This window comes from Pristiophorus japonicus, chromosome 12, assembly GCF_044704955.1.
Source record: "Pristiophorus japonicus isolate sPriJap1 chromosome 12, sPriJap1.hap1, whole genome shotgun sequence".
Lineage (NCBI taxonomy): Eukaryota > Metazoa > Chordata > Chondrichthyes > Pristiophoridae > Pristiophorus > Pristiophorus japonicus.
The window spans coordinates 25,592,632-25,616,072 of record NC_091988.1 but is presented as its reverse complement, the minus strand read 5'-3'; the positions used below and the strand labels follow the sequence as shown (position 1 = coordinate 25,616,072).

At 43.2% G+C, this 23,441-nt stretch overlaps 1 protein-coding gene across 1 annotated transcript in view; it reads left to right on the top strand.

Moving 5' to 3' along the window:
• Positions 1-23,441, top strand: part of LOC139276752 (receptor-type tyrosine-protein phosphatase gamma-like) — an 824,375-nt gene that overhangs the window by 685,655 nt on the left and 115,279 nt on the right. Inside the window, exon 12 of the mRNA XM_070894762.1 lies at positions 5,147-5,918. Coding sequence (XP_070750863.1) covers positions 5,147-5,918 — 772 coding nt within the window. The remainder of the gene's footprint in view (positions 1-5,146; positions 5,919-23,441) is intronic.

Below are 23,441 nucleotides of genomic sequence, written 5' to 3'. Positions count from 1 at the left end.
GGAAGAAGTCATCAATCCACCCTTTTGGCTATGCTGTTGTGATAAGGTATAGAAGGAGCTGGAGAAAATGTTACGAAGACCAGTTAGAACATCTGTGCACAAAACACTCCTATTCGGATTTTTAATGCAAACTATACTATATACTAACTCCAGAGGATAGAAATAATCTAATCGCCAATTCAGACTCTTCAAAACCCTCACCCTATTCCTTTTTTGAACACACATTCCAATGTAATAATCTTCAATGTTACAAGGAATTCTCTTTGTTAACAATCCTATTAATTTTGTAATATTCGTAGATAGTGGAGGACTAAAACGGATAGTCAAGAAAAATTTCTATTCTAATGTTCGCAGTCATGGCTACTCAACTAAACTTTGTGGACTGATCCTTTTTATATTTGTTCAGTGCTCAATGTTTTTATTAATAGAATATTGAAATTTACAGATACAATTTTCATATGAATTAAAAATGCTCATTATTATTCTCAACGGATTAGATCAAAGCTCAGCAGTCCTGCCACATCCAGTCATGAATGGTGGTGGACCATTAAACAACTAACGGGAGGAGGAGGCTCCATGAATATCCCCATCCTCAATGATGGAGGAGCCCAGCACGCGAGTGCAAAAGACAAGGCTGAAGCGTTTGCAACCATCTTCACCCAGAGTGGATGATTTATATAGGCCTCCTCCTGACATCCCCACCATTGCAGAAGCCAGTCTTCAGCTAATTCGATTCACTCCACATGATATCAAGAAATGGCTGAGCGCACTGGATACAGCAAATGCTATGGGCCCTGACAACATCCTGGCTGTCGTGCTGAAGACTTGCGCTCCAGAACTAGCCGCGCCTCTAGCCAAGCTGTTCCAGTACAGTTACAACACTGGCATCTACTCGACAATGTGAAAAACTGCCCAGGTATGTCCTGTCCACAAAAAGCAGGACAAATCCAATTCGGCCAGTTACCGCCCATTAGTCTACTCTCAATCGTCAGCAAAGTGATGGTGTTGTCGACAGTACTATCAAGCGGCTCTTACTCAGCAATAACCTGCTTAGCGATGCTCAGTTTGGGTTCCGTCAGAACCACTCGGCTCCAGACCTCATTACAGACTTCGTCCAAACATGGACAAAAGAGCTGAATTCCAGAGGTGAGGTGAACGTGCCCTTGACATCAAGGCAGCATTTGACCGAGTAAAACCGAATTCAGTAGGAATCCGGGGGAAAACTCTCCACTGGCTGGAGTCATACCTAGCGGAAGGAAGATGGTTGTGGTTATTGGAGGACAATCATTTCAGCCCCAGGGTATCGCTGCAGGAGTTCCTCAGGGAAGTGCCCTAGGCCCAACCATCTTCAGCTGCTTCATCAATGACCTTCCCTCCATCATAAGGTCAGAAATGGGGATGTTTGCTGATGATTGCAGAGAGTTCAGTTCCATTTTCAACTCCCCATGCCCGCATGCAGCAAGACCTGGACAAGATTCAGGCTTGGACTGTTAAGTGGCAAGTAACAATCACGGCACGTAAGTGCCAGGCAATGACTATCTCAAAGAAGCAAGAGTCTAACCACTATCCTCATAGGTACGATCTTATTGAATGGCGGAGCAGGTTCGAGGGGCTGAATGGCCTACTCCTGCTCCTAATTCTTACGTTCTTATGTTCTTATACCCCTTGACATTCAACGGCATTACCATCGCCGAATCTTCCACCATCAACATCCTGGGGTCACCATTGACCAGAAACCTAACTGGACCAGCCACATAAATAATGTGGCAACAAGAACAAGTCAGAGGCTGGGTATTCTGCGGTGAGTGTCTCACCTCCTTACTCCCCAAAGCCTTTCCATCATCTACAAGACTCAAGTCAGGAGTGTGATGGAATCCTCTCCACTTGCCTGGATGAGTGCAGCTCCAACAGCACTCAAGAAACTCGGCACCATCCAGGACAAAGCAGCCCGCTTGATCGGTGCCCTATCCACCACCTTAAACATTCACTCCCTCCACCAACAACGCACTATGTATGCAGCGTGTACCATCTACAAGCTGTACTGCAGCAACTCGTCAAAGCTTCTTCGACAGCACCTCCCAAACCCGAACTCTATCAGCTGGAAGGACAAGGGCAGCAGGTGCATGGGAACACCATCACCTGCAAGTTCCTGTCCAAGTTACAAACCATCCTGACTTGAAAGTATATCGCCGTTCCTTCATTGTCACTGGTTCAAAATCCTGGAACTCCCTCCCTATCATCACTGTGGGAGTACCTTTATCACCCAGACTGCAGTGGTTCAAGAAGGCGGCTCACCACCACCTTCTCGAGGACCATTAGGGATGGGCAATAAATGCTGGTCTTGCCAGTGACACACCCATCCCAGGAATGAATATTTTTTTTAAAATGTACATTTTTGAACAAATTCCAAAAAAAGATTTAATAAACACAGCTCAGTTGGGCCACTGTTTAATATTTAATAGGAAGTCCAGAGATGAGCTTGGGTAAACTAACACTATTTTAAAAAAGGACACTTTTTTTTAAGTGAACCAGAAACATATAAAACATGTGTGGCATGACTGTGTGTTTAGAGGTGAGCAACATTTCTGAGCCTAACTTGCTCAACGCCTTAGAGGACTTTTGTGTGTTATGTTTCCTTCAAGGTTCACCAGCAGATGGCAGCAAAATATGTTGAAGAATGTTTGTTTATTTGTAAAAGATATGAAGGAAATCTTAAGTGACTGAACTTTAATAAGTTGCTAATGGATAAATAATTTACTCTATTCTACATCTATCCTTCACAATTAAAACAATTAATTTTTTGAATCATTACGGTGTTCAACCGAAGGTGGAAATTGCTTTATTAATATTTTCTCTGCCCGTACTACAGTTCAAGGCTGGGAAAGAAACGGGTAAGGAGGGGGAGTGAATAGAAGAGAGATGAGCAGGGGATGGGGGAAGGCAGCAGTGAGAGAGGGGAGAGGATAAGAAAAGTACCTTGGTGGGGTGGGAGTGGGCAGTTAGTTAGTAACTTAGTGGGGAGGGGAGTTGGAGAAGTACCATGATTTTTGAAAAACTGAACAGGCCCAATTCTTTTAACACATAGGTAGTGCACAATTTTTAGAAAGAGGCATCTTTTAGTGTCCATTTTTTTTACCACACTTTGTTACTCCTGATTATTTTTTCAACTATTACTAGCGCTGTTCTGCTCAAAGATAGTTTAGATATATAGGATGCCATTCTACATTTGTTTACAAACAGAACACATCACATTGGAAACCCCCAGCAGACACTTTTAAAATGTAAACATTCCATATGGAGCAGTTGACATAAGGATTTTCAATACATTTTGAAATGTAATTTTGTGCCTCACTTACTAATTTTAATATAAAATAGATTTTCTTTGATGAACCTTTCATTCTCTGCCACAATGTCACATATGAACAGCCATAACAAAACAATTGATTAAAATACTAGACATATATAAACAGGACAATGTTGTTTCATGCATGGATTATTCAACACAACCAGCAGCTATTTGTTGATTCACGAATATTTAATAAATTTTTTTCAATTTATTACAAGATGACACTATAATTAACGAATGGAAGAAATATTGCTGCATACTATTTGCATAATCAGTGGTGCCAACTTGAATGCAAATTACATGGATACTGCAATTTCTAAAAATATTAATAATGCTAGATCTTTGAATTACTTGCCAAGTAACTGAATGTGAAAACATTAATTGAACTACACATACCCTATTGATGTCATCCACCATTTCGCCAGAGGAATATTTTTCAAATATTTATTTTTTAATTGCCTTGTGCAATATCTTTATGCAAGATATATATATATATATATATATTCTCCTCACTTTTTTGGAGCAAATAAAGTCCATCTGCTTTATCACTCCCCACCCCACCCACATACTCCCTGTACAATTCTTGCTGGGCCAGGTACCCACTGTAGTCAATGCCATTCTTCAGCCAGCCACTAGGTGGCTTGCAACAGCAGTCCAATGATGTCTGTTTCTCGGATTGTCCTTCTCCTTAAGTGGTTCCCTGGTTGTGGAATGTGAGAAAAGGGGGAAAAATTAAAGCTGACTCCCTCCAATTGGGACATTACTGCATCACTCCATTTTTTTTAAAGTACCGATTTTCTCTGCCAACAGTTCAGTTAACCAAGGCAACTCTCAGTTCCACTCATTGCCAAGTATATAAGAACAGTTTGGGTTGACTGATTCAGAGAGTTTCTTTTTAGCCTCCTCCATTCATTCCTGTGGATAAATTCCTCCCTGATAGTGGAGTTAGCAGGGGAGGGGGTTACCTTAAAGGAATCACCGATCCACACCAATATCCCACTGCTCCTCTTACATGAGCATTTAAAGTGGAGGCTGTCTTGTAAAACTCATAAAATAAGAGTATAAAATGCAGTTATCATTCAGTTTGATGTTTCTAAATAGGAGAAATGGATCTATGATAGTCCACATATGTATCGATTACCTTCTCATCTATAAACTCAGTACTAACTTGGTGTCTGTCGCTTTCAAATTAATTGCAATGTTATCCATTTTTTTTAGAGTGAGTTTGCAATGTAGTTTGTTATTATCACAATGTTCTTAGTCTTGCTGACGAATATTTTAATTTTAAAAAATTGGTTCATTCCCAAAACATGCACAGCAGCAATTTAAATAGGATGAACTTGAAAATTGTAAAATAGCTTTGCTGTACCAATTCCTTTGACCTGAATTTTATTGTGAACCAAGGAAAGGAAGAGTGATCTGGAACAGTATTTAATATTGTCTTTTTTCTCTCTTTGTAAGTACATTTTGAATTCCATTTGAACAGTAGAGAAATTGTTCTGCTATGAATAGAGTTGATGGAACCACTAATGTAGGATTTGAAAGAAAGCATCAATATAATGGGAAGCTTGTGCAATCATGTCTTGTTTAAACAGAACATTAAGGAAAGTGTTCCTGATGGAGAAGGGACAAACTATTATAATGAGCATGAAAAGAAATATTGTGGAGATGATGTAGAAGTTAAAGCTTCTTTTGGAAGCTTTTCTAATAATGAGAACCAAGGTGGTATGTCCAATATGTCTACTTACCCTGTATCTATTGTTTTTTTTCCCTTCATATTCCTCTGGTACTTCACTGAAGCCTACAGCCTCTCCTGCTTCTTCAGCTGATATGGCACCAATCAGTTCTGGGTCATCTACTTGGACTTCTTCTGGTCTTACTTTGCCCTTTGTTTCCATGGCAACTGGCATGGGCTCTTCATCCAGTGGAAGCCAGACTACTGTGGCATCTGTGGTAACAAGTACCTTGCTTGCAAGCCTAGGGTTTGGTGGTGGCGTTGTCCCTTCCTTTCCGAGTACTGTATGGCCTACACGTCTTCCCTCTGTGTCTTCAATGACTAAACATCGAGTGAGACCTGTTGTTTCAACAACTGAAGCATTGTCATCCCCAGGCTCAGAGGGGGGCTCTGCAGTCAACAAAACTGGCGAGGCAGAAGGTGAAGATGAAAAAAAAGAAAATGAGGGTGAGAAAGGAGAGGAAGGAGAAGGAGATGAAGAGAAAAATGAAGAAGAAAAAAGGAAAGATGTAGTGGAGAAAGAGGAGAATGTTGTGACTGCAGCTACTGAGACACATAATAAGACTGAATCAGGAATGTCACCTGGAGATCCAAGTGGTCCAACTGAAGAAGATAAGAACTCAACTAGCGGACAAGACCTTTCAAACACAACTATGAGTGAAACAAATAACACTTTTCCACAAACGACAGTCGAACTATCGCAAACATCATCCGAAAATGCAACTACAGAGAACTATCCACTTAAAGTTCCAGTCAAACCAACACCTCCTTCAAAAACATGGAATGATGTAGGACGAGACAGTTCTGCGGAGAACACATTTGTTATGGTGGATCCAGGTTAGTTTATATCAAGTTTTGTTTTGTTATTGCTTCTGCCTATGAAATTGTTTTTTTAAACCGACTATGTATCTGTTATGTAGCTCTTTTTAATTCTGCTAAGCTTCTGATTGAGCAGTTTGATTATGGTGACCTAGTAACTCAAATGTGTGTGACATACTGCAGATATATTATGTCTGATGCTTAACATATGGTAAATTTAAACATAAAAGACTGCATACGTAAAAAGTTGGAATATGTTACCCACTATAAAAATCTGTTCTACAGTGTGAAGTGTAGATTACTTGTACTTTCAGTTCCTTTGCAGTGTGCCGATAGTCTTTCTAGCTAATTAGTTTGTGGTTATTCTGAAAGTTTTAAAAAAATGAACTGGGCAATAAGGTTTGTATTTGCAATTATTTTGTCCACAAAACCTAGATTTGCAGTATGGAAAAATTAAACCTTTGGCACATTGCAAGTAATATTCACAGGAAATATGATATAAAACTTATCTTTTTCTGAACAACTATTGCACTATAAATGTCAAATTAATATATGGTGTTTAGTAGTATTTATGATGGAAAATTATTTTTCTTATATAATTTCAGTCAGACTTTTTGTTAAGTATGCACAAAGTACTTATAAGAACATAAGAATTAGGAACAGGAGTAGGTCATCTAGCCCCTCGAGCCTGCTCCGCCATTCAACAAGATCATGGCTGATCTGGCCGTGGACTCAGCTCCACTTACCCGCCCGCTCCCCATAACCCTTAATTCCCTTATTGGTTAAAAATCTATCGATCTGTGATTTGAATACATTCAATGAGCTAGCAGAGAATTCCACAGATTCACAACCCTCTGGGAGAAGAAATTCCTTCTCAACTCGGTTTTAAATTGGCTCCCCCGTATTTTGAGGTTGTGCCTCCTAGTTCTAGTCTATCCGACCAGTGGAAACAACCTCTCTGCCTCTATCTTGTCTATTCCTTTCATTATTTTAAATGTTTCTATAAGATCACCCCTCATTCTTCTGAACTCCAACGAGTAAAGACCGAGTCTACTCAATCTATCATCATAAGGTAACCCCCTCATCTCCGGAATCAGCCTTGTGAATCGTCTCTGTACCCCCTCCAAGGCTAGTATATCCTTCCTTAAGAAAGGTGACCAAAACTGCACGCAGTACTCCAGGTGCGGCCTCACCAATACCCTATACGGTTGCAGCAGGACCTCCCTGCTTTTGTACTCCATCCCTCTCGCAATGAAGGCCAACATGCCATTCGCCTTCCTGATTACCTGCTGCACCTGCAAACTAACTTTTTTTTGGGATTCATGCACAAGGACGAGAGGTGGGCACCGGAGGGACTGGAGTGCATCATCACGCCCGGCAACCAAATTTTAATTTGATTTTACGTTTTAAAGTTTAATTTGTTTTAATTGCCGGTGCTTTTAGTGTCCCCCTCCCCTTTTATAGAGGGCACTTGGAAAAATGTGATTTTAGCGCCCCAAAAAAAAAACTAAAAAAAAAGAAAAACACAAAAAAGGAAAAAAAAAGGGCCTTGTAAATGTCTGCTGTGTCATCCAGGGCGGGTGGCACGGTTTAATGTTTTTTGTTTTACAGATAAACTCAAAAAGAGTTTCATGCACAAGGACCCCCAGGTCCCTCTGCACCACAGCATGTTGTAATTTCTTCCCATTCAAATAATATTCCCTTTTACTGTTTTTTTTTCCAAGGTGGATGACCTCACATTTTCCGACATTGTATTCCATCTGCCAAACTTTAGCCCATTCGCTTAACCTATCTAAATCTCTTTGCAGCCTCTCTGTGTCCTCTACACAACCCGCTTTCCCGCTAATCTTTGTGTCATCTGCAAATTTTGTTGCACTACGCTCTGTCCCCTCTTCCAGGTCATCTATGTATATTGTAAACAGTTGTGGTCCCAGCACCCATCCCTGTGGCACACCATTAACCACCGATTTCCAACCTGAAAAGGACCCATTTATCCCGACTCTCTGCTTTCTGTGAGCTAGCCAATTCTCTATCCATGCTAATACATTTCCTCTGACTCCGCGTACCTTTATCTTCTGCAGTAACCTTTTGTGTGGCAGCTTATCGAATGCCTTTTGGAAATCTAAATACACCACATCCATCGGTACACCTCTATCCACCATGCTCGTTATATCCTCAAAGAATTCCAATAAATTAGTTAAACATGATTTCCCCTTCATGAATCCATGTTGCGTCTGCTTGATTGCACTATTCCTATCTAGATGTCCCGCTATTTCTTCCTTAATGACAGCTTCAAGCATTTTCCCCACTACAGATGTTAAACTAACCGGCCTATAGTTACCTGCCTTTTGTCTTCCCCCTTTTTTAAACAGAGGCGTTACATTAGCTGCTTTCCAATCCGCTGGTACCTCCCCAGAGTCCAGAGAATTTTGGTAGATTATAACGAATGCATCTGCTATAACTTCCGCCATCTCTTTTAATACCCTGGGATGCATTTTATCAGGACCAGGGGACTTGTCTACCTTGAGTCCCATTAGCCTGTCCAGCACTACCCCCTTAGTGATTATCTCAAGGTCCTCCCTTCCCACATTTCCGTGACCAGCAATTTTTGGCATAGTTTTTGTGTCTTCCACTGTGAAGACCGAAGCAAAATAATTGTTTAAGGTCTCAGCCATTTCCACATTTCCCATTATTAAATCCCCCTTCTCATCTTCTAAGGGACCAACATTTACTTTAGTCACTCTTTTCCGTTTTATATATCTGTATAAGCTTTTACTATCTGTTTTTATGTTTTGCGCAAGTTTACTTTCGTAATCTATCTTTCCTTTCTTTCTTGCTTTCTTAGTCATTCTTTGCTGTCGTTTAAAATTTTCCCAATCTGCTAGATTCCCACTAACTTTGGCCACCTTATACGCATTGGTTTTTAATTTGATACTCTCCTTTATTTCCTTGGTTATCCACAGCTGGTAATCCCTTCTCTTACCGCCCTTCTTTTTCACTGGAATATATTTTTATGGAGCACTATGAAAGAGCTCCTTAAAAGTCCTCCACTGTTCCTCAATTTTGCCACCGTTTAGTCTGTGTTTCCAGTCTACTTTAGCCAACTCTGCCCTCATCCCACTGTAGTCCCCTTTGTTTAAGCATAGTACGCTCGTTTGAGACACTACTTCCTCATCCTCAATCTGTATTAAAATTCAACCATACTGTGATCACTCATTCCTCGAGGATCTTTTACTAGGAGATCGTTTATTATTCCTGTCTCATTACACAGGACCAGATCTAAGATAGCTTGCTCCCTTGTAGGTTCTGTAACATACTGTTCGAAGAAACAATCCCGTATGCATTCTATGAATTCCTCCTCAAGGCTACCCCGTGCAATTTGATTTGACCAATCGATAAAATCCCCCATGATTACTGCCGTTCCTTTTTCACATGTCTCCATTATTCCCTTGATTATTGCCCACCCCACCGTGATGTTATTATTTGGGGGCCTATAAACTACGCCCACCAGTGACTTTTTCCCCTTACTATCTCTAATCTCCACCCACAACGATTCAACATTTTGTTCATTAGAGCCAATATCATCTCTCACAACTGCCCTGATATCATCCTTTATTAACAGAGCTACCCCACTTCCTTTCCCTTCTTGTCTATCTTTCTGAATTGTCAGATACCCCTGTATGTTTAATTCCCAGTCTTGGCCACCCTGCAACCATGTTTCTGTAATGGCCACCAAATCATACCCATTTGTAATGATTTGTGCCGTCAACTCATTTACTTTATTTCCAATGCTGCATGCGTTTAGGTAGAGTGTTTTAATACTCGTTTTTAAACCATGATTTTTAGTTTTGACCCCTCCTGCAGCCCCTTTATATTCATACATATTGTCTCTTCCTATCACCTTGTGGTTTACACTTACCCCAGTGCTACTCTGCTCTATTGCCTCCTGCCTTTTGCATTCTTTCTTGGGGTCCTGTTCATCTGAGCTCTCACCCACTCTAACTAGCTCAGAGCCCTCTCCTGGGTTCCGAATACTCCTTGCATTGAGGCACCGAGCTTTCATGCTTGTCTTTTTATTACACTTTGACCCTTTAGAATTTTGCTGTACAATGGCCCTTTTTGTTTTTTGCCTTGGGTTTCTCTGCCCTCCACTTTTACTCATCTCCTTCCTGTCTTTTGCTTTTGTCTCCATTTTGTTTCCCTCTGTCTCCCTACATTGGTTCCCATCCCTCTGCCATATTAGTTTAACTCCTCCCCAACAGTACTAGCAAACACTCCCCCTAGGACATTGTTTCCGCTCCTGCCCAGGTGCAGACCGTCCGGTTTGTACTGGCCCCACCTCCCCAAGAAACGGTTCCAATGCCCCAGGAATTTGAATCCCTCCCTGCTGCACCACTGCTCAAGCCACGTATTCATCTGAGCTATCCTGCGATTCCTACTCTGACTAGCACGTGACACTGGTAGCAATCCCAAGATTACTACTTTTGAGGTCCTACGTTTTAATTTAGCTCCTAGCTCCTTAAATTCGTCTCGTAGGACCTCATCCCTTTTTTTACCTCTATCGTTGGTACCAATGTGCATCACGACAACTGGCTGTTCACCCTCCCTTTTCAGAATGTCCTGCACTTGCTCCGAGACATCCTTGACCCTTGCACCAGGGAGGCAGCATACCATCCTGGAGTCTTGGTTGCAGCCGCAGAAACGCCTATCTATTCCCCTTACAATTGAATCCCCTATCACTATCGTTCTCCCACTCTTTTTCCTGCCCTCCTGTGCAGCAGAGCCAGCCACGGTGCCATGAACTTGGCTGCTGCTGCCCTCCCCTGATGAGTCATCCCCCTCAACAGTACTCAAAGCGGTGCATCTGTTTTGCAGGGGGATGACCGCAGGGGAGGGCAGCAGCAGCCAAGTTAGTTACGTCAGTGCACTGTTCTACTATGGCACGGTACAGTGTGTATTCGCATTCACAGATCTGCTCACACCGGGGAAGAGTTTAACTTTTTGGCATTATCCGCTTGCCCATCTGTTCCGGCAGCAAAGCGACCAAGGCTATTGTGAGGCCTAGGCCTTGTTTAAATAGAACTGCCCCAAACAGATATCCCGATGCGACTTACGAGATTCAGGCCTGTGCACTATTGAGTGGTCAGGAAACCGCCCAGCCGGCAGTAAAGAAGATTGTGATGGTGGAAGAGCGGTGTTGGGCCGAGCACAGGGGTGGCAGAAGCCCAGATTAATTTTGGGGGGTCCAGAGGAACATTTCTGCCTCTTCTAGCCTCACAAAAATAATTTAAAACTTAGGGTCTTTTTGGCTGTGTCGCCAGTAAAGCTGATCGGAAAGTAAACAGTGCACGCTCTGACCAGTTCTGTCCTAAAATGGGAATTGGAGACCTAGGCACCACATAGAACCTCGAGTTTCATAGTAAATGGGGTCTATTACTTGAAACAGGCAGGCATTTTGTCTGCCCATTGTTAGGCCCTTGTAAAAATGGGGGTTGGTTGGAGCGACAGCATTAAGGGGCGATAAATTTACCAATCCTATTTGGTGGTCACTTATCCCACCCCACTACCGTTGATTTCAGCAAGTTCAAATGTACCCTTCTGAGTTTCAAATCTTGTGAAAATGACTCCACTCGAGTGACTTCTACACCACTACCTTATCGCTCAATTCAGTAATAAAATTAGGATGTTCTGAATCGGCAGCATCCTGAGCAAAGGTTTATACTCTCTCGCTGGTAAAATTAGGTGATTGGCAAGTGCCATAGAAAATCGTTCTTCCATCCCAAGCAGCAACTCAAATTCCAACCTTCCAACACAATACAAAGGGAGAGCAGTGGCTGGAGTGCACACCACCTACAGGATTCAGTCACAGACTGGCATTGGCAAAGGCCTGGACCCAGGTCTCCTGCCCTTCCTCTGTTTGAAGGAATGTTGCTTGCGGTAGCATTGTGGTTATGTTACTGGACTAGTAATCAGGAGGCCTGGACTAATGATCCGAGACATGAGTTCAAATCCCACCACGTCAGCTGGGGAATTTAAATTCAGTTATTTAAATAAATCTGGAATAAAAAGCATAGTATCAGTAATGGTGACCATGAAACTACCGGATTGTCGTAAAAACCTATCTGGTTCACTAATGTTCTTCAGGGAAGGAAATCTGCCTTCCTTACCCGGTCTGGTCTATATGTGACTGACAGCAATGTAGTTGACTTTGAACTGCCCTCTGAAATGGCCGAGCAAGCCACCCAGTTGTATCAGGTGGCTCACCACTGCCTTCGCAAGGACAATTAGGGATGGGCAGAAAATGCTAGCCTTGTCGGCGATGCCCACATTCTGTGGGGAAGGGGTAAAGGTGGAGAAAAACTATTTAACCCAAAAATTGAGGTAGATGGAGGAGAGTCATGTCGCTATTCTTTCTTCACTAAGTAACTGTGCCTGGCTACTATACCTAATAAAGTCAGTGTGAAAATATGAATGCAAGATAATATAAATATTCAATCAGTAAATCGCATTTATTTCAATTTCACAGAGCATTGTGCTGATAAGTCTAATCATCCTGTTGATGGGTCTGGATAAAATACTTCTCTTTCTGCTGGCTGCAAGCTATCGGTTTACAATTGTTTTTTTAACAGGCTTAACCCAGTGGCTAGTGGCTATAGATTCACAGCACATAGCTATGGTTGGTGCAGCACAAGTTGGCACTAAATTAGCAATTGTATTCAAAAGATTGTTCAATGTGCAAGAAGACAAATTCACACTGGCGCAATACTCTTCTGAAATTGGGGTTAAACATCTAGTCGGAAGAGTTTCCTACATCTGCCAATGTCATACTTGACGTAGGAATGCTTAATGCCCATACGTGCTACTCATAGTGAAAAGATATTTCATTTCTTAGCATAGACCTCACCCATTTTAATGAGAAAAAACAATCAACAAATGTTGTTTATACTCCAGTTGAAATCTCTTGATAATTCATTTATGCAAGCTTCTTTGAGTGTTCCCAGCATTTTCTGTTTCTATTTCAGATTTCCAGTATCTGCAGTATTTTTCTTTTTTTTCTCTTTTTTTGATTCCAGTTTCTTTGCTCTTATCATGTTTAAGTCTTACTTTTAAAAATGTTAGATTTGCTGAGTAGCATAATTGCTTCTAATCCATTCTTATCAATGCAATCAAATTAAACATTCAGACTTCTTTTGTAAAAAATGCAATTTGCTGTTTCAAAAAAATGGGAAACTTGAGGCACCAAATATAATTAACATTTATTCAAATTAATTTGATTTCAGAGTTATTTGACAACAAGGAATAAAAAGGACATATTACAGTAAATTGAGGATTCTCACAAAGTAATTGCACACCTTGAAGTCCTGTTGCACACATGGATACTGCAAAATGTTGAATAAATTACATTTGATCAGAATCGCATTTTTGTTTTTCCCTATCTTCACACACTTCTCTTGGAGAATAGTGTGAAGTAGTGGAAGGATTCGCAGACTGATTAACAGTCTAACAGGCCGTGACGTGAACATGCCTTCCCTGGCCATAACCATCTTTATAGGGTGGTTAGTCCTATACTGTTAGAGGGTTTTATTGTCTCCCACTACCCATACAATGAGGGGTGTTACCTGCTGGATTTCCAGAGCCAGACCTGTGGTCTCTACTTCGTGGGACTATCTGGAGCGCGATTTGACCCCTGTACCTTTTGACTTGGAAGCGGGAATGCTACCACAAAGCTCATCAGCAGTGAACAAATCTATGACTCTATATTCGTCTCATATTACTCTAATTGGCACTAAGTTGCCAATGTCACTTGGAGAAGTCGCACGGATAGCTGGCTTTGGGAAATAAAAATGTTATACGGGTGCAATTTGGAAAACTCCTCTGAAGGGTTGAGGAAGCTTTAAGTTTCATAATATATGATATGTCTGACATTGGATGCCCAAAGGGGAAAAGTATTCAGTTCTTCAGCATTGACCTCCAACTAACTGAGTGCAAACATCACTGTTCATTTAAAAAGAACTTGAATGAGGAAACAGGGTTTTTTATTACCTTTACCTGTATAGAGTATACTTATGGCTTTCAAAAGGGAATTGGATAAGTACCTGAAGGAAAAACAATTGCAGGGCCACGGGGAATTGGGACTAGCTGAAGTGCTCTTGCTGGGAGCCGGCACGGGCTCAATGGACCGAATGGCCTCCTTCTGTGCTGTAACCATTCTATAATTCTACTTGTATTTTCAACTGGTGGGATTTGAAATTGAAATACAATCTTCATTTCATCATCAAAAGTAGGCAAATTATATGTGCAGAATCTGTGCCAGCTTTAATCAGGGTTGCTTTAATGCCAGTACTGTTAAAGATGTATTGCAGAATAAACTGGAGGTGGACTTGCAAGCAAACTTCTCACCTTCCACTCACATCCTGCTGCATCCTGTCAATGCCTGTGGCAGCCACCTTTTTAATTAAAATTATTATTTTTTAAACTGCACAGGGTGGGTAGTGGAACGGGTGCACTACAAGCATTACCTCCAACCAATCAAATGGATTTGCACACTAGTCTTGAATTATAGAATTGGATTTTAGCAACCCAAGTGGTGTTGAATGTTTGTGAGGGGATGAGAGGGGATCTCATAGAAATATATAAAATTCTGACGGGATTGGACAGGTTAGATGCAGGAAGAATGTTCCCGATGTTCGGGAAGTCCAGAACAAGGGGTCATAGTCTTAAGGATAAGGGGTAAGCCATTTAGGACCGAGATGAGGAGAAACTTCAGTGAACCTGTGGAGTTCTCTACCACAGAATGTTGTTGAGGCCAGTTCATTAGATATATTCAAGAGGGAGTTAGATGTAGCCCTTACAGCTAAGGGGATCAAGGGGTATGGAGAGAAAGCAGGAATGGGGTACCAAAGTTGCATGATCAGCCATGATCATATTGAATGGTGGTGCAGGCTCAAAGGGCCAAATGGCCTGCTCCTGCACCTATTTTCTATGGCCCCAAGTTTCCACATGATTTGCTCCTGATTTTTAGGAGCAACTGGTGTAGAACGGAGTATCTTAGAAATCGGAATTCTCGTCATTTAGTTTGCTCCAGTTCTAGTCAGTTAGAACAGTTTCACTTTGGAACAGAATTTTTTTTTCAAAAGGAGGCATGTCCGGCCACTTACGCCTGTTTTCAAAGTTTCGTCAGTGAAAACTTACTCCAAACTAACTTAGAATGGAGTAAGTGAAAATTTCTGTACGCTCGAAAAAACCTTGTCTACACTTCAGAAAATCAGGCGTAGGTTACAAATCAGGCGTAGGGGATGGTGGGGCGGGGGGGGGGGGTGGTTTAAAGGGAAGTTTACAAACATTAAACACTTCAGTTTTACAAATAAAGAGCCATCATCAATAATAAATGATAAATACATCAATAAATCAACCAATAAATCAATCAAAAAAAATTAATAAGAAATAATTTTTTTTTTAAAATCAATAAATAAAACATTTTCTACTTACCGACTGCAGCACCGGGAGCCCTCCAACAGCGTGCTGGGATGCCCCCCTCAGTGTGTCTCTGTCAGTGTCTCTATCTCTCTGTCTGTCTGTGTGTCTCTCATTCTCTGTCTGTCAGTGTCTGTGTTTCTGACAGCGAGGGGAGGGGGAGGAGGAGGAGGAGGAGGGTAGAGGGAGAGAGGGGGGGAGCAGAGGGAGGGATGGGGGAGAAGGGAGGGATGGGGAGAAGGGGGAGGGATGGGGAGAAGGGGGAGGGGGGAGAAGAGGAGATGGGAGAGAAGGAGATGGGGGGGAGAAGGAGATGGGGGGGAAGGGAGATTGGGGGGGAAGGAGATTGGGGTGGGGGGGGAGGGGATTGGGGGGGGGAAGGAGATTGGGGCGGGGGGAGAAGGGGATTGGCGGGGGGGGAAGTAGATTGGGGGGGTGGGGGGGGGAAGGGGGAGGGAGGCTGAATGGGCCGGGCCCGAGACTTCGGGCAGGGCCCGTCCCCAGCACCAGATTTACAGGTAGGTGGCGTTGGGTCGGGTCGGGGGGTGGTTGGAGGGAGGTCGGTTCGGTTCGGGTCGGGGGGGAGGGAGAGGGAGGTCAGGTCGGGGGGAGGGAGTTCAGGTCAGATCCAGTCCGGGGGCGGGGGGAGCGGGTGTCGGATCCGGTCTGGTCCGGGGGCGGGGGCAGGGGGAGCGGTGTCGGGTCCGGTCCGGGGGGGGGGGGGGGGAAACGGGTGTCTGGTCCGGTCCAGGGGGGCGGGGAGCAGGTGTCGGGTCCGGTCCGAAGGCGGGAAGCGGGAGTCGAGTCGGGTCGGGAGGAAGCAGGAGCTGGCCGTGGGAGGAGCCTTATTCACGCAGCCTCAGTGAGGCCATTCGGCCAGGGCTAGGGGCTGCGTGCTTCGGGCCCCACCCACACAGTTTAGGGCGCCTGGAGCTACTGCACTTGCGTGCCCACTGTAGCGCGCATGTGCAGAGGTCCCGGCACAGTTTTCGGCGCAGGGACCTGGCTCCGCCCCCTACAGCTCCTGCTGCGCCGTGCCGAGGGCCAGAGGACCGGCAGGGAGGTGGAGAATACGGAGGGTTTTTTTAGGCGCACTTTGTGGCACGAAAAACGGGCGTCCAGGTTGGGACTGCGCCGTTCTAGGCGCGGCTCGAAACTTGGGCCCTATGTTTCTAAGGTTGTCAGTTATTGTGGAGAATGTTGATTGTCCCTCTGATGGTTCACCAAGCTTCTGCAAGTCACAGTGTGAACATTCAATTGAGTATGTACTTCTTTCAATATTTTCAGCCTTGCGAATACCGAGAATTAAAAAAAAATGTAGATATATGTTACAATCGAAGAGTTATAAGTTCGCAGTAATAGGTTTTTTGTAAAATTAAGCCACTACTATTATTTCAAAGTGACTTGCTACTGGAGTTGGTTTTGTTCTGGGTTGAATATCTGTAACTCAAAAAAACATATTACACAGATAATGTGCTAACTGTAAAGTTAAAAACTCCTCTTTGACTAGACTGAGCTTTGCTAACAGAATAAAGAATGCTGCTGGTATCAGCACCTTTGGCACTCTCTGTAATGTGCTGCCTGAGCCACTGCCCCAGTAAGATAAGAGATGATTAGAATCTCAGAAACATATTAAACAAACTTATTTTATGTGAAGTAGAAAAGCTTTAGTGAAAATCGTGCTGCTGCATTATGCTGGCTTTTAATCTTTTAGAACATGATCACGTTAACCAGTAGTAATTGGAATTCTAATGCACTCGTGGTGAGACAGCACAGGTTCAGAGTTGTGAAGGACAAATTTAAGACAAAGTCAGGAATTATTTTCTTTACATGAACGGTCATCAACAACTGTACCAGGTTGCCAGTAAAGGTGGTTGCGACCATATTTGCTGGCAACCAGTACACCGAGGTCAGGCGCTTGCATTTAGTGAAATTTCCAATTGTTTCCAAACTGCTATCTGCTGTGCTCACTAAGATCCAGGTTCAGACTTTTCTAAACATAGGCTGAAATGTTCACAGGAAAAAAACGGGTGGATTGGAGGCGAAGGGGGGGTGGTGGGAGTGAAAGTTGTGAAAATCTAACACCCACCCACTTTCACCTTTTACTCCAGTGGGACGGGGGCGGGGGAAGGGGCAACCAATCCACTACCAGGAGGCAGGTTGTTATTTTAAATATTATAATGAAGCCCGAAGCCGCTACTTTAACCTGCTTTGCAGGTTTTACCGCAGGCGGCCGGGAGTCCCTGGTCACAGCTTCGGGGAGCAAATCTTGTGGGCCGGGAGGAGTAGGAGTGGTTCCCCCCGGTCCCCCAAGCACCCCCCGGGGTCCAGGTTTGGAACTCCCCCCACGCCTGGGCAATGTGACTCAGCCCCGGGGTCGGGGATTGGACCTCCTCCACAACTTGGAACCGCCCCTCTGTTATTCGTCCATTGAAAATAACTTTTACTTTTTACAGACTTGCTAATAAAGCTGCAGTATTTCCTGCAGTTAAATTGGATCTATTTTTTAAAACTATGCCATTTAAAAATAATTTCTAATGAATCGGTGTCTTACTGTTTCTGTCCTTGTTTTGCAATACTTTGTTATTAAGCACCATTCGGGAGGTAACTTGGAGGAATCAGAATGAACCAAATTTAGCCTCCAGGTGCTGAAAATTAAAACTAAAATACTGGGCCACAGCCACAGGAATATCACTGAATCTGACAAATGTTAATATACAATCGAAGTGACCAGCTCATTAAGGTAACTTCCATTAATGATTGTAGGTGCTGAGGTAAATTCACCTCCCTTACACTGTAAAGTGTTGTTATGTATTTATGCTTGGGGTCACCAGACACCAGGGGGTGCCACTGTCGGAGGTCATCGGGCTGTACGCAGTCACTGGTATATAAGCGCGGATATCATGTCACGCGAGGTACTTTTGGGCGCGAATAAAGTTGGATCAGGTTAACACCTGAGGCAGTTTACAGTAACAAGTCTTTTGAGTCATTACATTCATTACAAGTGTCAGCTGGCTTAATGATTGCACTCTTTGGATTAGAAATAGGAGCAGGATTAGGCCATACAGCCTATCAAGCCCCCTCTGCCATTCAATAAGATCATGACCTATCCCCATATTCCTTGATTCCTTTAGTGCCCAAAAATCTATCTCAGTCAAACTCATCGACTCAGCATCCACGGCCCTTTGGGGTAGAGAATTCCAAATATTCACAACCCTCTGAATGAAGAAGTTTCTCCTCATCTCAGTCCCAAATGGGCCGACCCCTTATCCTGAGACTATGGGGGAGACATTGGGGAGTGCCCCATTTGGGGCATTAACTTTTAAAAGTTTGAAAAATTAGCAGTAGGCATTGGTGCTCCAAGAAGGAAGTGGAGCGTTAAATCAAGCGCTCCACTTTCTTCCTGGAGCGCAATCGGCAGCAGGCGGGGTGGTAGCTGTGCAGTGCCGTACACTGGGCCGTGCAGCGCTGCCACGGTGAAAGTCTCCTTCCCTCCGTTAAAGGGAAGGGCCATCGCTGCAGGCTCTGCAAGAAAAAACTTACCTCTCCCCGACGGCAGCCGCGATCTCGCCCGATCAGCCCGATGCACTCAAGTAGAGTGCTGGGCTGATCGATCGCGGGCAAAAAAGACCGGCTGGAAACCTGAAAGAGAGAAGGTAAATTATTATTTATTTTACTTACCTTGGCCATCTCACTTTTAAGTATCGACCCCGAAGTTCCCGGCCTCCCAATGGACGTCTCCTGCAGCTGCTGGTATTTTTGCCCGGCAGTGCTGAAGGGGGCGGAACCAAAGTTCGAGTCCGGGGCGCTACCAGGGTGATGCGCACAGCGATTACGTCACGATCTGGGCAAAGGAGATCGTGGCGCAACACCGCACCACCGCTGCCGCAAAGCTCCCACCAAATATGGTGGTAGTCGCTGTTATCGCTGCGCCTGGTCGGAACCTGGTTAGTGCCCCATTATCGTCCCCCAGAGGCGATAACGAGAGGTGCCAAGGAAGCCAATTTCTAGGCCTATGACTCCTCGTTCTCGAGCCAGACGAAACAGCCTCTCAGCATCTCCCTGTCAAGCCCTTTCAAAATGTTATACGTTTCAATGAGATCACCTAAACTCCAGAGAATATAGGCCTATTCTACTCAATCGCTCCTCATAGGACAACCCTCTCATCCCAGGAAGCAATCTAGTGAACCGTTGTTGCCTCTCTAAGGCAAGTATATCCTTTCTTAGGTACGGAGACCAATACTCGAGACAGTATTCCAGGTATGGTCGTACCTAAGTCCTGTACAATTGTATCAAGACTTCCTTACTCTTAAAACCCAGCCCCCTTGCAATAAAGGATAACGTACCATTTCCCTTCCTAATTGCTTGCTGTACCTGCAAGGTTAAGTTTCCTTGATTCATGTACAAGGATCTCCAAATCCTTCTGAATACTAACATTTCACCTTTTTAAGCAAAAATTCTGCTTTTCCATTCTTCCTACCAAAGTAGATAAATTCACACTTCCCCATTTTATAATCCATCTGCCAGCTTCTTACTCAATCACTTAACCAATCTATGGTGGAGAAATTTGGCTGCTTTGTACGTCCCGTTAGCACCGGGGGGTTGGTAACAGGGTGCTAATGGGTTAGCGACCGGGCACGGTGAATTCAACAACACACACTAAATTCAATGCTGGTTTAATGCTGGCGCTCACACTTACCGCCTGGGTCTCACGTGCCTCGCAGATCGTGATGACATAAAGTGTGCAGCGCCCCGTTACTGCCCCAGATGTGAAATTGCCTCCAGTACCCTGCTGTATCGCCGGGCGTCAACAACGGCAGGAAGAGGAGATGTTGTCTTCTCAGCTGGCCGCTTGGGGAGCGCTAATTAAAAGGAATAGCTTTCAGGTAGGCCAAACTTTATTCTTTGCACCAGTCTGGGGCCTGCTGAAAGTTTCCGATATTTCAGTGCCGCAAGATGTCAAAGCCCTCCACTTTCTAAGAGTGTTTGGGGCTGTAATGTCAGTCGTCCCAGATCGCCTTGCAACACAGAACTGACGACAAGTAGGTTGTGCATCATCATTGGCCCTTCCCTTTAATCAAGGAAAGTAGCCTCTGATGCCGGTAGCATTGCACTCCACATTGTTCAGCGCTCTGCCGCTACTGTCCTGCTCTCGCACTTTCGCGCCCGAAGAAAAGTGGTTAGCACTTGACTTGGTGCTCCACTTCCCTCTTGGAGCGCTAAAGCTGAATTTCCCAGGAGTAGAAAATCATTAATGCCTGACACTACTTTTTCGAGGTTTCAAATGTTATCGCCCCAAATGGGACGCTACGGAATTTCTATCCCGATATCTCTTTGCGTCCTCCTCACAGCTTACTTTCCCACTTAGCTTTGTATCATCAGTAAACTTGGATATATTACACTTGGTCCTCTCATCTAAGTCAGGAAGGTTGTGAGTTCAAGCCCTACTTTAGGACTTATGCAGCAGAGTGCACTGAAGCATCAGCTTAGATTTATCAGAGGTGCCACGAATCCATGACATTTTTTCCAAACCTAACCCATCCAGCAAGAAACTTACAGGGTCAGATTGGTCGCCCATTTTACACCCCGTCCGATTTTACTTTCCACTGAGGTTAACACAAAGTAAAATCAAGCGGGAGGTAAGATAGCTGATTTGTTCCTGTCAGTTTCTCACTGAGCGAGGGAGATATTATCCCCTGTGTTGAACGGGTGCTTCGCAACCATTATGGAATTAGCTCTGTGGAAAAATAGATGCATACAGGGATGAGTGAACATAGGTGAATGCTGTTTCAGGCACGTCTAATCTATATATATTGTTTCATGTTATGACCAGTGAACCTTCATCAAGCCCCTTCCATGTGGGCTTTCCATGGAAGAAGGAAACATTTACAACCAGGGGTGAATACAGTATTACCCTTATAATGTGTGCAAGCACTTTTAATGCATATTCATATGTGTCCCAAAAATCAATGACCAGGATAATTACTGAACATTTCTTACAGCTAGCAAGGCCATGGTGTCTGTAGTATTTTGAACAGTACATAAATGGCTGTGATTTCTTTTAAATAAAGTCTCTTTAGAAAATGCAAATTACTGCAACCATACAAATGCAGAAAGTGCATGAATAAAGTTGTTTTCTTCTCCTTCCCCCTGCACAAAAGGACAGAAGTTCAACCTGTGGTAAGAGTAAAGCTGAAAAGAGCAAATGAGCTGGAAAACTAGGGTCTGACAGCTGGGTGACCTGTGTTCTCTGGCAGGTAGAAGGGACCATATGGTTTCTTAACAATCATATAATTCTAAACATGTTGCATTGGTCATCATCAGCATTCCCCTTTTTTACCTACTTAATAAAAAGCATATAATGATCACTTCTTTGCACTAGTTACCTGTGATTTTGCTTAAATATTTTCTGACTATAATGTTGAAAGAATTAATTTATTTGAACAGAATTATTTGAAATTTAAATAAACCTCTTAATAGGTTGACACTTACCTTTCAACTATTAAATATTTATTCAACCTTGTAGTTAGCTATGAAAGCATTAATCCTCATCAGTGCGCTTTAAAGTAATCTTGTGATATCAAATAATTTATATTTTTCAGAAGATGAATGTGAAAATTTATCTTATAAATCACTTATTTTACAACTGTACGCACTGCTGGTCTTTAATAATCAGGGCAGGCAAAATGTGTTAAGGTCTATCCTAGGACCAACGTAGGATTTGAAATCTTATTAGCTTTGGGATTAAATAAGTCCCTTTGTTGATTATTTATTCCCCAAAGCATTCATAATAGGAAACCAACCTCACAATGTTTAGAAATGATTAATTGTGGACCTGACTAACTGAGCACCAAAAAAGTATGTGCGCTGCAAGTATGATGGTGTGCAATGTTTAACAATATTTTATTTTCACTCATGTCAGTGGTGTTCTTACTACAGTGAGGGACCGAGGTTCATACCTGCCAACAGTGATAACCCAATCTTATTGCCACATCTTTAATTAGGGGCTTGATGAAAATGTGCCAGAACTACTTATTTGGGAACCCAATTTTCTTCTTTCATGGTAGGGCTACAGACTAAGATGAAGCCAGTAGAATCTGGTCTTAATCCTCTCCATGGCACCAGTGTTAGCTGCCTTGTCACCTTTCAATAAAGTACACAGTGGTTGGTGAGTTCAGCTCTGGGATTTTTTCACTCTGGCTGGAAAATAAGCTTAATTCTTATTGTACAGATGACAGTACTGGTCACAAGGTCCATAAATGTGGATTCCATGAATATTCAACTCAGAATGCACTTTGTGGAATACTGTATTCAGAAAAGTAATCATAGCATCATACAGCACAGAATGATGCCATTTGGCCCATCGTATCTGTGCTGGCTGTTTGGTAGAGCTATCCAATAAGACCCCTGCCCTTTCCCCATAGCCCTGCAAATGTTTCCCCTTTAATGCATGTATCCAATTCCCTTTTGAATGAATCTGCTTCTCATCCCTTCTTATCCCGTTCACAGGGACACTGTAACCTATCCACCACCCATTCACACAGTCATCTCCAGCCCTTCCCATTTATAGTAGAACTCTTCTGTATCTTCTTCCACCCCTCCCCCAGCCACCCCAAACTTGCACGGTGGGAAACTGACAGGATTGGATTGGCTGCCAACTTTCCACCCAACCTGATTTTACGATGCCATTGACTACAATGGAAAGTAAAACCGAACAGGGTGTAAAATAGGTGGCTCATCCGATCCCGTCAGTTTCTGGCCAGGTGGGTTAGATTAAAATCAGCCCCTATGTGTAGTTAGCACAGAACCTAGAAAATAAAGACCAATATCAAATGTGGATAATCAGTAAAAAGAGTTTACTATAAATCCCTGCGCCCAGCTTCTTGGTCATGGGGTTCTTGATGATAACATTTATTGCACTGGCTCTCAGGGGTTGAAAAACACCAAACTTGAATATTCACTGGCTATTCTTTTAGGACTCGGATAACAAAATAATTATTCTTGGGTCGTGCATTACATGCCTGTATTTATTGACTTCTAATTGCTGATTTGATTCAAATTAGTTAT